This window comes from Tinamus guttatus, unplaced genomic scaffold, assembly GCF_059628265.1.
Source record: "Tinamus guttatus ecotype Peru unplaced genomic scaffold, ASM5962826v1 Tinamus_guttatus_pri_ptg000240l, whole genome shotgun sequence".
Lineage (NCBI taxonomy): Eukaryota > Metazoa > Chordata > Aves > Tinamiformes > Tinamidae > Tinamus > Tinamus guttatus.
In genome coordinates this window covers 5,923,335-5,935,677 of record NW_028288774.1, presented here as the reverse complement: position 1 = coordinate 5,935,677, position 12,343 = coordinate 5,923,335, and the positions used below count along the sequence as shown (strand labels likewise).

Sequence of the window (12,343 nt, the reverse complement as noted above, 5' to 3'; positions counted from 1 at the left end):
TATCCTTATTGTGAAGCAAATTCTGATGTACCTGTATTTTACTTGAAGATAAATTTCCAGCTTAAGACACGATTTCAAGTTAATCAAGAAATTTTCTCATCTTAGAATTTTTTACCTGCAGGTAGTTAGAACTGTGATTACAATGAAAATTACCATTAAGAACTCCCTGCTGTGGCTTCATTACTCATATCAAATGAATTATATTAATCATAAGTTATATTCATAGATTTGTGTCGATATGCACTTCAACAGGAAGCATGAGATGTCCAGTGATATCTTCAATGCAAGACTTATTTGAGTAAAAATCTGAGAATTGAAGCTAAAACTCAATGTCATGAAAGAAAGACTTGACTGTTCAAGTATTCAGAGAACAAACTTAAGGATGTCACACAAACACACATTTACATAGCACTGACTATCACTGACAAGAGCATCTCCTGAATTGAATGGCAAGGAATGCATCTCCTAATCCTGATTACTGGCCATCATATAACACAGCAATATAAACTTTAGCATATCTAAACACCCCTTTTTTAACATTGCATGCTTACAACAATTTGTCTTGGAATAATCTGCTGGAGGTACTGAAAGTATTTCTAATTAATCTCCAAGAAAAAAAAATTATCTTTTAAAAACCACCAACAGTACTATCTACCAAAGTAAGAAAATAGGAAGTTGGGATGGATTTATTTAAAATTACAAAAAAATAAAATATAAATTAGAAAATATTTACAGAGAGATATATCTTCTTTAGGAATCACAGATCTGGCAAGATATAACTCTGTGTTCATGAATAAGATGGAAGTTGGGGAAGAGAGAAGGAAACAGAACAGAGTCAAGAAGAGAAAAAAAATGGCAAGAGTCAATCTGTGTTCATAAAGAAAAATAACAGAAAAGCATGAATTAGAAAATAAAACAGGATAAGCCACCAGTATAAGAGGAGGAGGAACAGGGAGGAAGTGTAAAAAGAATCCAGCTCTCTAGAGTGACAATTTTTAATTACTAAAAGTACCACCTGCCAGAGAAGCTGCTTTGTGCATGTCCAAATAAAAGCAATTTTAAGGGAAGTGCAAACCCTCAGACCTAAGAGAGAAACTGTCTGACTCAGGGAACTGCAAGAAGAGATGTAACATTTCAGACCCACTTTCCCTCTCCAGTCCAAATCTGGCGCAGATGGCTTATAAATGATTGTCACTGCCAGAAACCTGCATATGATTGTCACTACCAGAAACTCACTGGTCTGTTATGAAATGAATCGCTGGCGTCAGTCTGGATGTTGACGTAAAGGCTATCGGGGGCATCGCACTACAGGACAGTTGATGCAGCCACTTATCTGCCATATGCACAAAGCAAGCTGCAACAGGTGGCAAAGTTCAGCCGCCCTTCAGCCTCTCCATCACTCTCTGATTTAAATCCACCCTCAGCACTACAGAAAGCACAAGACGACTAGATTTCACCTCCATCTCTCTCCCTGATCTCCCTTGAGCCCCGTCCCATTTCCATTTAAAGCCAATTCCCCACAATTTCAACTAATCTCTATTTCCCCTGCTGGTAAAACTGAAGTAGTTTTTTTTTCCTCTGCTCTCTTTTCTGCCTGGTTGATCTAGGCTATCAGCTCCAGGGCAGCAACTGCCTCTGATAACGTGCCTACACAGTCCCACAGTGCTCATGCTGAGTCTCGATGCACTGCCACGGACAGACCGTCATTAAGGGAGGGCTCTAACTTAAACATTTTAACAGCACCTGACTAGGCTAATTTGATACATCACAATAACCTGGGAGAAGACAGCCTAGTGTAGAGCACAGCAGACACATGCTCCTTGTATCCTGTTCTCTAGAAAAAGCAGCTCTTATAAACTATCAACGCCATTCCCCACAGCAGGCAGCTGAGTCTGCCTGCATTGCGATGCACTCACAGCCTCCAACAGAGCCTACCTTGCAGAGGGAGTATTTTACCTGCATTGTTGCACTGAGAATACTAAGGAATAAAGATAAATAATATACCACTGCTTCTAATAAATACACAGAAACACGTTTCGGACGCTGTTGGTCTTCAAACAAATTCTTGCTCCAAAACTTGTTTACATACTGCACCTTCACAAATCTTACCTACTCTTAGTTGCCATGATTCACAAATCTTCAACATAGCACTGCCCCCACACAATTTTTACCCAACTATAATCCCTGCAAACAAGTAACTAGTGACTGCCGATAGCTGTGATATCTAAGCATCCAACCTAAAACTTAAAAGCAAATTCTGAAAAACTGCAAAAAAACAGAATAAAAATTTAACAAATTAAAATAGTTTGTATTACTCATACCAAGATTATTATGCTACTACATATGTACAGTGTATACTTGGCTTTACTTATTGCCTTTTACTCCAATGCCAAATCCTCAGCAGCACAATTCACAAGCTCCTGTTGCACTACTGTAGGACTGTACAAACCTGAAGTTTCACAAGATTTAGACTGCTGCTTTATTGAAAACTCAGGGGCTTATATTATATACCATGCTTGTTTATTTCTATAAATGTTGCTTTAAAATTCATACTATTAAGAAGCATTTTTTAAAGAACCAGGTAAGAATTATTCTGAAAAGATGAATATATGCTTTTATCTTAAGTAGCAACAGCTTCATCTAACTATAGTTAGGCAGTGTGAGGAATGTGCTTGCTCATCCAAGGCATGTAAGCAAAAAATAGAAATGAGTGTGCTAATTTCTAAAAATCTATAAGTTTAAAATGAGTCCAGAAAAATGATCTGAAACATATTTGTGATCTAAAAAACTAAACTGTGAATTTGAAATTATTCTGGTTATATTTTCTACTGCAAATTGCAATAGGATATGCAATCAAAATTATTGCACATTAGCATAGTTTCTGAAGAAGCTACATCTTACTTGCACAAGGAACATACAAAAAAAAAAAGCAGTAGAGCTGCAATTGCTTTTTCGGTCAATTTATTTTTAACTTCTTAACTTTTTGGATTCTCTATAATACAGAATATAAAGGTTTCCAAAAGAGTCTCAAAAAAAAAAAAAAAAAAAAAACTGAACCTCACATAGACTTTCATACAAGTACTTCATCATATGCTTGAATTCTATCTATGGAACAGTTTAAGAAAAATAAATGCAATATACTTACTTTTAAAGTTTCTTTCTAAAATTATTTTCTAGCATAAGAGAAATTCAAATCTCATACTATAAGTATTAGTGATTCAAAAGCAGCACACAAAAGAAAACGGGTTTAGAGCAAAAAGAGTAAACAGTGCAAACTGTGTTACACAAATAACAAGAACACATTTCATTCATTTCAACACGAAAAGGCTAGCACCGGCACTGAAAGAAGTGCCTCGCACTTCATTTGTAAGCACACCTAAAGTGTTCTCACTGTCCTAAAACTATAAATGTGTTTTGTGAGTCTGGGGCAGGAACGTGGATTGCCCAGTGATTGATGCAAGATTCACGCACGCACAAATGATTCCCTCTGTTTTTTTGATAATTCTTTCTGGCTCATTCCACTTGTAAGGGCATGTGTATATATATGTATTTCATTATTAAATGTATTATGTATGAATTTATGCATTTATGCACCTAAAGAAACAGCACTGCTGTGCTTGAATTAATTCAGGTGTATATTTGCAAGTACACCTAGCTAGACTGGTAAGAGGAACAATGCAAATTTAGGAGCCATGCCATCATTTTAAAGTCCATGCCAAAATTGAAAGAATTTTCCCAAGCTTGGAGAAGGGCTTGCAGCATTTGCTAGAACACTGTCTAGCAATGAAGTTCAGGATACGTCACATACTCTTCATGGACTTTAGCATGCCAGGGATCCTGCGCTGTCCGCGCATTAGGACTGACATTGCTGGCTGTCACATGCTACCTAGGCTATAAAGGAAATGGAAAACAGGCCTCTGGGATTTAAGAGTCAGCAAGCCTTCGAATCACTGGCAGCAAACAGGAGTTCAAAGCAACAGGGCAGATCAATCAAGGGACATTTGCTTTCTGAGACATCAAGTATTCCTAGGTGCGCACAGACAACAGGCTTCCCCCCCACCACACATGGTTCATTTCTAGAAAAGAATCATTTTGACCTAATAAAGTATTTTGTATATAATCAGCCACATACTAGCAACTCGTGTTTCCTGAGTAAATACATTTAGAGTATTCTAGAAATACTGAAAACTAGCAAGTTCAATTACAAGTGTATACCTCCAACTCTGGAATCAGCTCTCTATAGACAGAAAAAGAAAATGAGCTTAAGTAAAAATAAAATTATGCTAGAAGCCTAAACAAAGGGACTTCAGAGCAGGGGGTTGGGTTTGCCTGTTTTTTGGTTTGGAGAAATGGGCATTCCTTATCAATTGCTGGTCATGCACATAAGGTATAGCAGGCTGATCTAGGCTATTGGCTTCAGGGTAGCAAAATGCCTGTAGTTCCAGAGGCAATATTCATGGAGAATATTAGCTTAGGAAAACTGTAAGAAACATCATCTGTTTTTCTCTGGAGATCTACCATTTTGAACCTCCTTGTTTCTCTGACCAGCACTGCACAGAAACAGTTAGATAAGATGCTTTAATTCCCTTTCTGAAAAAGTATACTACAAATCCCCTAAGCAAAGTTATGGTACTGGCCTCTGCACAGGCTTGCGTAAAAGGGAAAAAAAAAAAAAAAAAAAAGTCAAGCTGCTACAGGGAAGAGTCATGGAACAGCTGTTCTTGTGGTATTTATGCCTTCATTACAGGGCTTCAAATTGCATAAGAACGCATCAGCTTGTCACTTCTGAAGCTTTATTACCAATTCCTTGCATCTTTTTAAAACACTCTGGAAGAGCTGCTAAAGCGTCCGCAGCAATGTTGTTAGGCTCCCTGTAATCAGTTTTATTTCTGATTCTTCCATTGATTACAACTATCACACAAACAAATTTAAAAGATTTTCGCTTTTGTATCCATCATTCTATTTTCAATCTATATTAGGGAACAATTTGTTTTCATATTGTATCAACATCTGGTCACTACAACTGGTAACATCTAGAATGGGGCAAAACACAACTCTGGCTTTAACAGGCACCTTTGTTCTAAAATGCATCCTGTAAATTTTTAAAATCATGATTGTCTACAAAAATAACTGATCTACGTTACTCCAGTCATGCTTTTATTGCAAGCATATAAGTGAAACAAGCATACTTTGCCGCATGATCTATTTATTCCGTTAAAAAAAAAAAGGTGTTAAAAACGGTCCTGATCGCAGATTCAGCAATCGCTTTACGACTGCTCTAAGCCCAGCTCATCCTGCCCCGAGACACACGTTCTTGGGCTGGTTCTCTCCCACCCGCCGACAAGCCACACACACACACAGCGCAAACAAGCGCGCGTGCAGCAGGCGCTCCTGCTCGGCGGTGCTCGGAGCTCGGCGGGCACCCTAGGCTGGCGGGCGCTGCAAGGCGAGCGGGGGGGAGCGCAGCTCCCTCGCCCGCCCGGCCCGGCGCGAGCGCGGCCCGCGGCGCCCTCTGCGGCGCGGGGCTGCGGGCCGGAGCGGCGTCGGCGCCCGTAGCTTATAGCAACGGCGAGGCCAATGGCAGCCGCTCGCCGCGGCGCTGCCATGGCGATGCCGCTGCTCCCGCTCGCCATGACGGCCGCTCCGCTCCCCCCTGCACTGCGGGAGGCACCGGCTGCGCCCCGGCTCCCGCCGGCTCCGGGGCGGAGGTCGCCGGCGCGGCGGACCCGGGGCCTCGGCGGCGCGCGGCCGAGGCGCGCAGAAAAGCGCTCCCGCTCGGGGCGCCCCGGGCTCCGCAGCACTGCCCGCAGCCGGGGGGCTCCCCGCGGGCCCGCAGCTTGCGGGCGGGGACCGGTCTCCCTGAACATCGGGGAACAGCAGCGGCCCGAAGTTTGGAGGCGGGATAGAAGCACCGCCGGCGCAGCTCCCTGCAAGAGGGGCCGCACGGCACGGGGCCGGCCGCCGGGCGCCCTCCTGTCACTCGCCCGCCACCACCTCTCCGTGCCGCCGTACCTGTAAGGGATCCAGTCCGCTTGGTACCTTGAAGTCATCTCTGCCTGGCGGCGGTGCCCGGAGCCGGGCGGGGGGACGAGGCCGCTGCTGCCCGAGTCGGAACTCGCCACGGCGCGGGCAGCATCCTCCGTCCGGGGCGGGGGCGGACGGGGCGCCGGTTATCCCGGCAGCGGCCGCAGGAACATGCCCCCGGGGAGGGCTCCCAGCGCCGGGCTGGGCTGCATGGGGAGGGGGCGCGGGGGGCAGCGGGAGGCGGCTCCCAGCCCGCCCGCCCGCCCTCCCTGCCCGGGAGCGCCGGCAGGGACGGCGAGCGGCGCGGGAAGGGGCGGAGGAAAGGCCGCCGGCAGGCAGCGAAAGGCAGCGCGGCGGCAGCAGCAGCAGCGCCGCCGCGGCCCCCGCTGCCGCCCGCCCCCCGCTGCCCGCGCGCTGAGGCAGCGCCCGGGCGAGGCGGGCCCACCCCAGCCCCGTCAGCCGCGCCGACACTGACTCAACGCGCGGCGCCCGGCCCGGCACTGGGCATGTGCGGCGCGCGGCGGCCGCCCAGGGCCCGGGGGCGGCCAGCGGCGGCCCGGCATGGCGGCGCCCCCGGTCGGCAACGGGCGCGCGGCCGCGGCGGGAGCCGCCTAACGGCCCGAGCCGCCTAACGGTCCGCGCGGCGCGACCCGCCTAACGGTCCGAGCCGCCTAACGGTCCGCGCGGCGCGAGCCGCGGTGGGGGAGGGGCGGCGAGGGAGCACAATTCCAAGTGTCAGCAAGAGGGTCCCCAGGGGCTGGTGCAGGGCAGCAAAGCTCTGCTAAGTCCCTGTTAGCAAAATAAAATCAAAAAGTCACGGCTGCGGTAGTGCAGCCAACGCCTCACGCTTTGGCCTTACAGAGACCCGTTTGAAAATGGTGGCTTTAACCCACCCACGGCCCAGCGTGATAGCAAAGCACCAGCAACCACTGCCCGGGACAGGGGAGAGAAAGTTACCACAGCCCTGGGGGACTATCTCTGTTCAGAAAAATCTCTAAATGGCCCACAATATTTGGGTAATATTTAAGTAGTGGGTGCATTGAAGGAGAAACCTGGAGAAAAAGACAATTACCCATTAGTTGTAATCACCTTTCCACATGAAACAGGTGTTAACACTTGAACAGCAAAGTCTGGCACAAGTTGCACCTGGAAAAGACTAAGAAAGAGGCAGGCAACTGGGTGAGAGATGTGCCTTGCTAGCCCACCCCCAAATTGCCATGTTGCTCCCCTGCTTGGTGGTGTGAGCTCACGTGGAAGCAGTGTACGGTACAGGCCATCCCCTTGTGAAGTACTGCAAAATTAGAAAGAAGGATGAATGATAAAGAGTATGAAAGGATGCACAACTGAGCAGAGAATGAAAAACTTTTTACCTGAGAAAATAGATAAAAGGAGTTTAAAATAACCCATCTAGAAATAGTAGAACAGAACAGTAGAACAAGAACTTCTACTCTCCTGATTTTATCACAAGGAGGCACATAATGACATTATAATGTAGGAAATTAAAAACAGATTAAAGAAAATTCTTCCCTCCCTCCTCCCCTTCTCACAACAGAGCTGGGTAGTAGAGCTCGCTACTAAAGAACACAGCTGGGGACAGGAATCCAACAAGATTCAGAAAGTGGGATCCTCAACACAAACCAGTAATGCTACCATATCATTTGTTATTACAAATTTTTGAAAGACTCTCTTGTTTCAAACCCAAAGGCTCAAATGTAAACATGTTCCAGAAACCCAAACGAGAGCTCACATTACAGAAGAATTATCCCACATCTATGTGTTAGAACAGAATTGGCTGTGTTCCTGACTAGCATCAGACACCAGACTTGACAGGTCTCAGCTCCGATTGGACACCTCCTGCACTAGTTAAACAGCCAGCAGTGCCCACACACATGGGAGCGTTACATCTGGGCATTACTAGCCCAGATGCCGACCTCCTGGCACTGTGCTGCATGCTTTTTGACCACAGCCATTTATTGAGGCCTCTGTAGCAAAAAGAAAAGGAATTGAGAAAATAAGAAGAGTTTCTCATATTAAGAGTCTCTCAAGATTGATGAGTAGAATATGCATTTTCAAAAAGCCTTAAGTATAAGGTCTGATAGATGAGCTAATATACATAAAAAAAGATCCCTCTGAACCTTTGAGCTATCTGAATCACGGAAGTGCGAACTGTCATTTAAACAGCCCAAAACCAAGTCTGTGTTCAGAAATAAAAGCCCAAGGAGTCACTGGACATTCAAAACGGAAGACTGTCAGTCTGTCCTGGAAGATAGGGGTGCACACAGCATAGTGTCCATCTGGGGTGAGCTGATACACAGGGCGGGGGGGGAAGAAAAAATGGAAGGAGAATGAAAACAAGGCAACTTTTCTTCAATATGCTATCTGTCCCTACCTATGTCCCTACCCTTTTCCTGCCTATGCCCCTGACCCTCTTCCTCATCCTCCCTAACCCTGATCCTACATTATCCTTTTGCAGTGTCAGGTCACAAGTCTCTAGCACCTCTCTCTCCAGCTGGCCTGCTTTCTCTCTTCAGCACACCAGGTTAGCGCAGAACAAGAGGTAGAGAAACCCTTATTAGGAGCATTCAGGTGCTCATCTTCCTGCGCAACAAGCCTCCAGATTGAGGCGCAGAAGCATTCACTCACACTTCTGATGATTTTCATCAGCTCTTGAACCTGGCTTTTGCAGGTACCAGTTTCCCCAAGCATTACTGCTACAAAAAACTAGGAAGACGTATCTGCATGTAACACTTACAGGTAATAATGATTTCTAGGCGCTACCTGCAAAGAAAACTGTACCCCTCAGAAGTTATCAAGCTAGTGGGCAAGATGGACTTTTAGATAGGAGAAAAAAAAAAGCAATATTTAAAGGTTAAATGACATACAGACAAAATACAGGTGAAAGCAGCATTACCGATCTTAAACACAGTTCCTCCATTGCCAACCCTGTCTCCCTGAGCACTGTCTTTCCCTAGGTACCGTATGCTATCTTAGCAATTACTCCCCTTTTGTTCTCTGTATAAAGTAAATGTCCTGCTAATACGGTTTGTGGTTAAGCTGATGAATAATAAAACACAGCTTTGTCTAAACAGGTTTCAAAAACACGTGCATTTACCACTGCAAGCCTTTTGGCAATCTGGGCAGAGAGCATGACATCAAAGCACGAAGGCTGTTGAAAGGGAGTGGGAAGAACCTAAGCAAGCTGTAAAATAAGGAACTGATGTAGGCTCTTCACTGAGAGTATAGAGTGATAATTAAAAGAGATCTAGTTTTGCACTGATGGAGGAATTAAGTTTGATAATTGAACCCGTGACAAATCAAGCATTAAATTTATATACTAATTTGGAAAAGTGCACAAGATATTTTTTATAGAGGGATTTTTATTTTATCCATATCTTTATTCTTTCTTTTACCAGAGCCACTTGCTTCTCTGTTGCTTTTGTATTAGTGAGCACAGCACCGTTGGGATCTTACATGCTACAGATAAAGAAATTTCCATGTTGCCTGGCTTGGAACTTTTGCCTCACATCACTGTTTCTACAGTAAGGTGAGGATATATATTCAGTTGAGTTCCTGTCTCATCTGTTCTTTTAGCTGTCCTTCAAGTGACTTCAAGAAAAAGTAAACTAATAGTGAACACCACCAATTTGTGGACTCATCCTGTTTTTATGCTGTCAAAATTCCTAACTCATTCATAAGACATCCCAGAGGCTAGTTTGGTATTTACTCTTAGCATTTTAGCATCTTCTCAAAGGACAACATCTGACTGTGGTCTCTGGATCAGTTCAAGCATAGTGCAGAAAACATTTCTATTCAGCATTTTAAATAGTATGATAGTACAAACAGGGCAGACTGGGCACAAACGTGTAAGCATTCTGGGTTTTCCTTTATCAGCTTGGACATTTCTAACTTCAAACTCAAAATGACAAGGAAAAGAGATATATTTATGCTGTCATAACTACAGAAATGGCTGTGTTTAGATTTTCTATTCCAATGTATCTAAAAATCGAGCTATCAGAATTGAATTAAAACCATGCCAAATAATCTGCTTTCATTATAAACTTCAGAGTTCCTAACAAGGCTCATGAGCTCTTCTGTATAAAGCTCAGACCAGAAGCAAGTGCATCTAGGATATTTCGTGTTTGTTTTAAAAACCAAACAATGCAATTAACCAGGGACAGATGCAATAGCTGAGGTTTTGTATAATAAAGTGAAATTCAATTCGTTCAGTGGATTTCTTCCCAAGTAGTGAGTTTTGGAATGTGTTGAAACAAATTCAGAATAAGCTCTAGGGATAACAGTAAGGGTATTAAGACTTTCACAAATCAAAAAGAAGAAATGGCTCAAATAAAGCAAGTAGGATCATCACAGAGGTGATTCTGCTCATTGTTGTGGGCTTTGGATGAGGTTTATGCAAAGTATGCATTCCCTGCATCTTTAATCAGAAAGCCCTAGCTAAATCTTGTTTTCCTAGTAAGGAAAACTCTGGGAAAGAGACAAATTGTTATATGATAACTTTATTGCAGTCCTTACATGGTTGATCCTCTCTTCATGTTTTATTGTGGGGCTGTGAAACATAAATACCAATAAGTATCACAATAAAAATCTATTCTGCAACATCAGGATAGGGTTCCTTAGACACCCAAATAGAGTAATTTTTCCACATAGGCAACTTCAGTTTGTACCTAATCAGCTCCAACGAGATCCAGTCTAATATCAGTTCTTTGATGATTAATACAGCTGACACCTCTATTTACATACTCCCATTAAATACAAGAATTAAATACAAGAAAATGTTAACTTTTGGGGAGTGAAAGTCATTGAGCTTATTTTACCAGCAGAACCAGACAGACTACTGCCCTGCTGTTTGCCACTGGTAACCCAGTTTCAACACTTACTTGGCAAATACTTAGCTCAGTCTGATAGTGGATCATGTAAAAGCACTTAACATCTCTCCCAAAATCTGGTACTCGATATATCCAGCACTGATTCGCCACTGCAAATAATGAACCCAGGTACTCAGGTGAAAACAAAGTCTCTTGCAAAGAGACAGACTAACCTAAGAAATTGTCGTACATAAAGCCATTCAAACTTGGATAAGAAATTAATATTATCATAAGTTGAATGTCCATTATCTTTTAAACTGCCATCCCAAATACTCTTACCTAAATCTAGTGGGACCACTGAAATTGGTTTCAGTTGTATATTCCCTTCAGACTTCCTTTTTATTGCTTTCTAACATTATTCCTGCATACTGACTATTTAAAATGATTGATCGTGTAGGATGAATTTTCCTATGATTACCCTTAAATACAAAATTGGATAATACCATTTTGGCATAGTATTTCACATAGGTTTTGCTTTTAAAAGATTCTTCTCTCCCTTTGAATGTCATTATTAAACCAAATTTTACATGGTAATCTTGCTATTTTCTCTTGCACTGGTGCACTTTGAACTTTTCAGAACAATTCCCTCTATTTACATGTCACTCAAGGCAGTTAGAATACCATAGCAAAAAGACATATATATATAAGAGCTCTCCTCTCCCCACTAAAGTACAGGTGTCTCTCATAACAGCTGTAGAACAGGCCTACATACATAGCAAACCAAATGCTGCTTTGCTACCCGTGGCAAAAGTCACTTTCCCTGTTTGTTTTCCCTACTAAAAATCAAGGATAGCTTTCAGTTTTTTTTTTTTTTTTTCCTTCCTGTCTCCACAAAATGGTTGAGGCCAGAAGACTCCATGTCAAGGGTGGAGACTCCTCATCCTCTCCAGGTAACCTGTGCCATGTTTGACCACGCTCACAGTGACAGAGACCCTTCTGTTTATATGGAGTTTCCCTGTATCCCGATCCGCACCCAGTACTAGTTTTGTTCTTTCGTGCCAAGAGGCATTCTCCTGCACTCAGCCAGCTAGAGAGGGAACCTATCGTACTTCTCCTCATGCTCATGACTGGCCCGGGGCACGCCGAGGTTCCCCTTCCTTGGGGTTCTCATATGGCTGCTAACCCACAGCAGCAAGTCTTTGTTTGCTGAGAGGATAAAGCCAGAACTCCTTCTCTTTAATAAACGCTCTCTCCTTTGCAGCATGGTAAACAGGCATCTGTACTTAATATCACAAAGCTTCAGGATGAGCGTGAAGCCAAGTACATCCTTCACAACTGTTCTGTAAAGGCATTCATAGGCATTATCTCCAGTTAGTGTTAAAAAAAAAAAAAAAAGTCATAGGTCTAAAACTGCCCATCCCAGCTGAGCCTGTAGCTTTAAATGTTCATGCTTAGCTACGGGGGAACTAAGCAAAGAAAATGGTTTTGAAAAACCC

The 12,343-nt window shown here is 43.7% G+C and overlaps 1 protein-coding gene across 7 annotated transcripts in view; it reads right to left on the bottom strand.

The window, feature by feature from the left end:
• The window catches only part of TUB (TUB bipartite transcription factor), a 113,256-nt gene that overhangs the window by 48,729 nt on the left and 52,184 nt on the right, over positions 1-12,343 (bottom strand). The window contains exon 1 of one of the 7 annotated variants that reach the window (XM_088525750.1): positions 6,013-6,260. The exons of the other annotated variants lie outside the window; for them this stretch is intronic. Within the exon in view, the coding sequence (XP_088381876.1) occupies positions 6,013-6,050 (38 nt within the window). The 5' untranslated portion in view covers positions 6,051-6,260. Of the gene's footprint in view, positions 1-6,012; positions 6,261-12,343 lie in introns of those variants that run through there. 7 annotated transcript variants of the gene reach the window in all.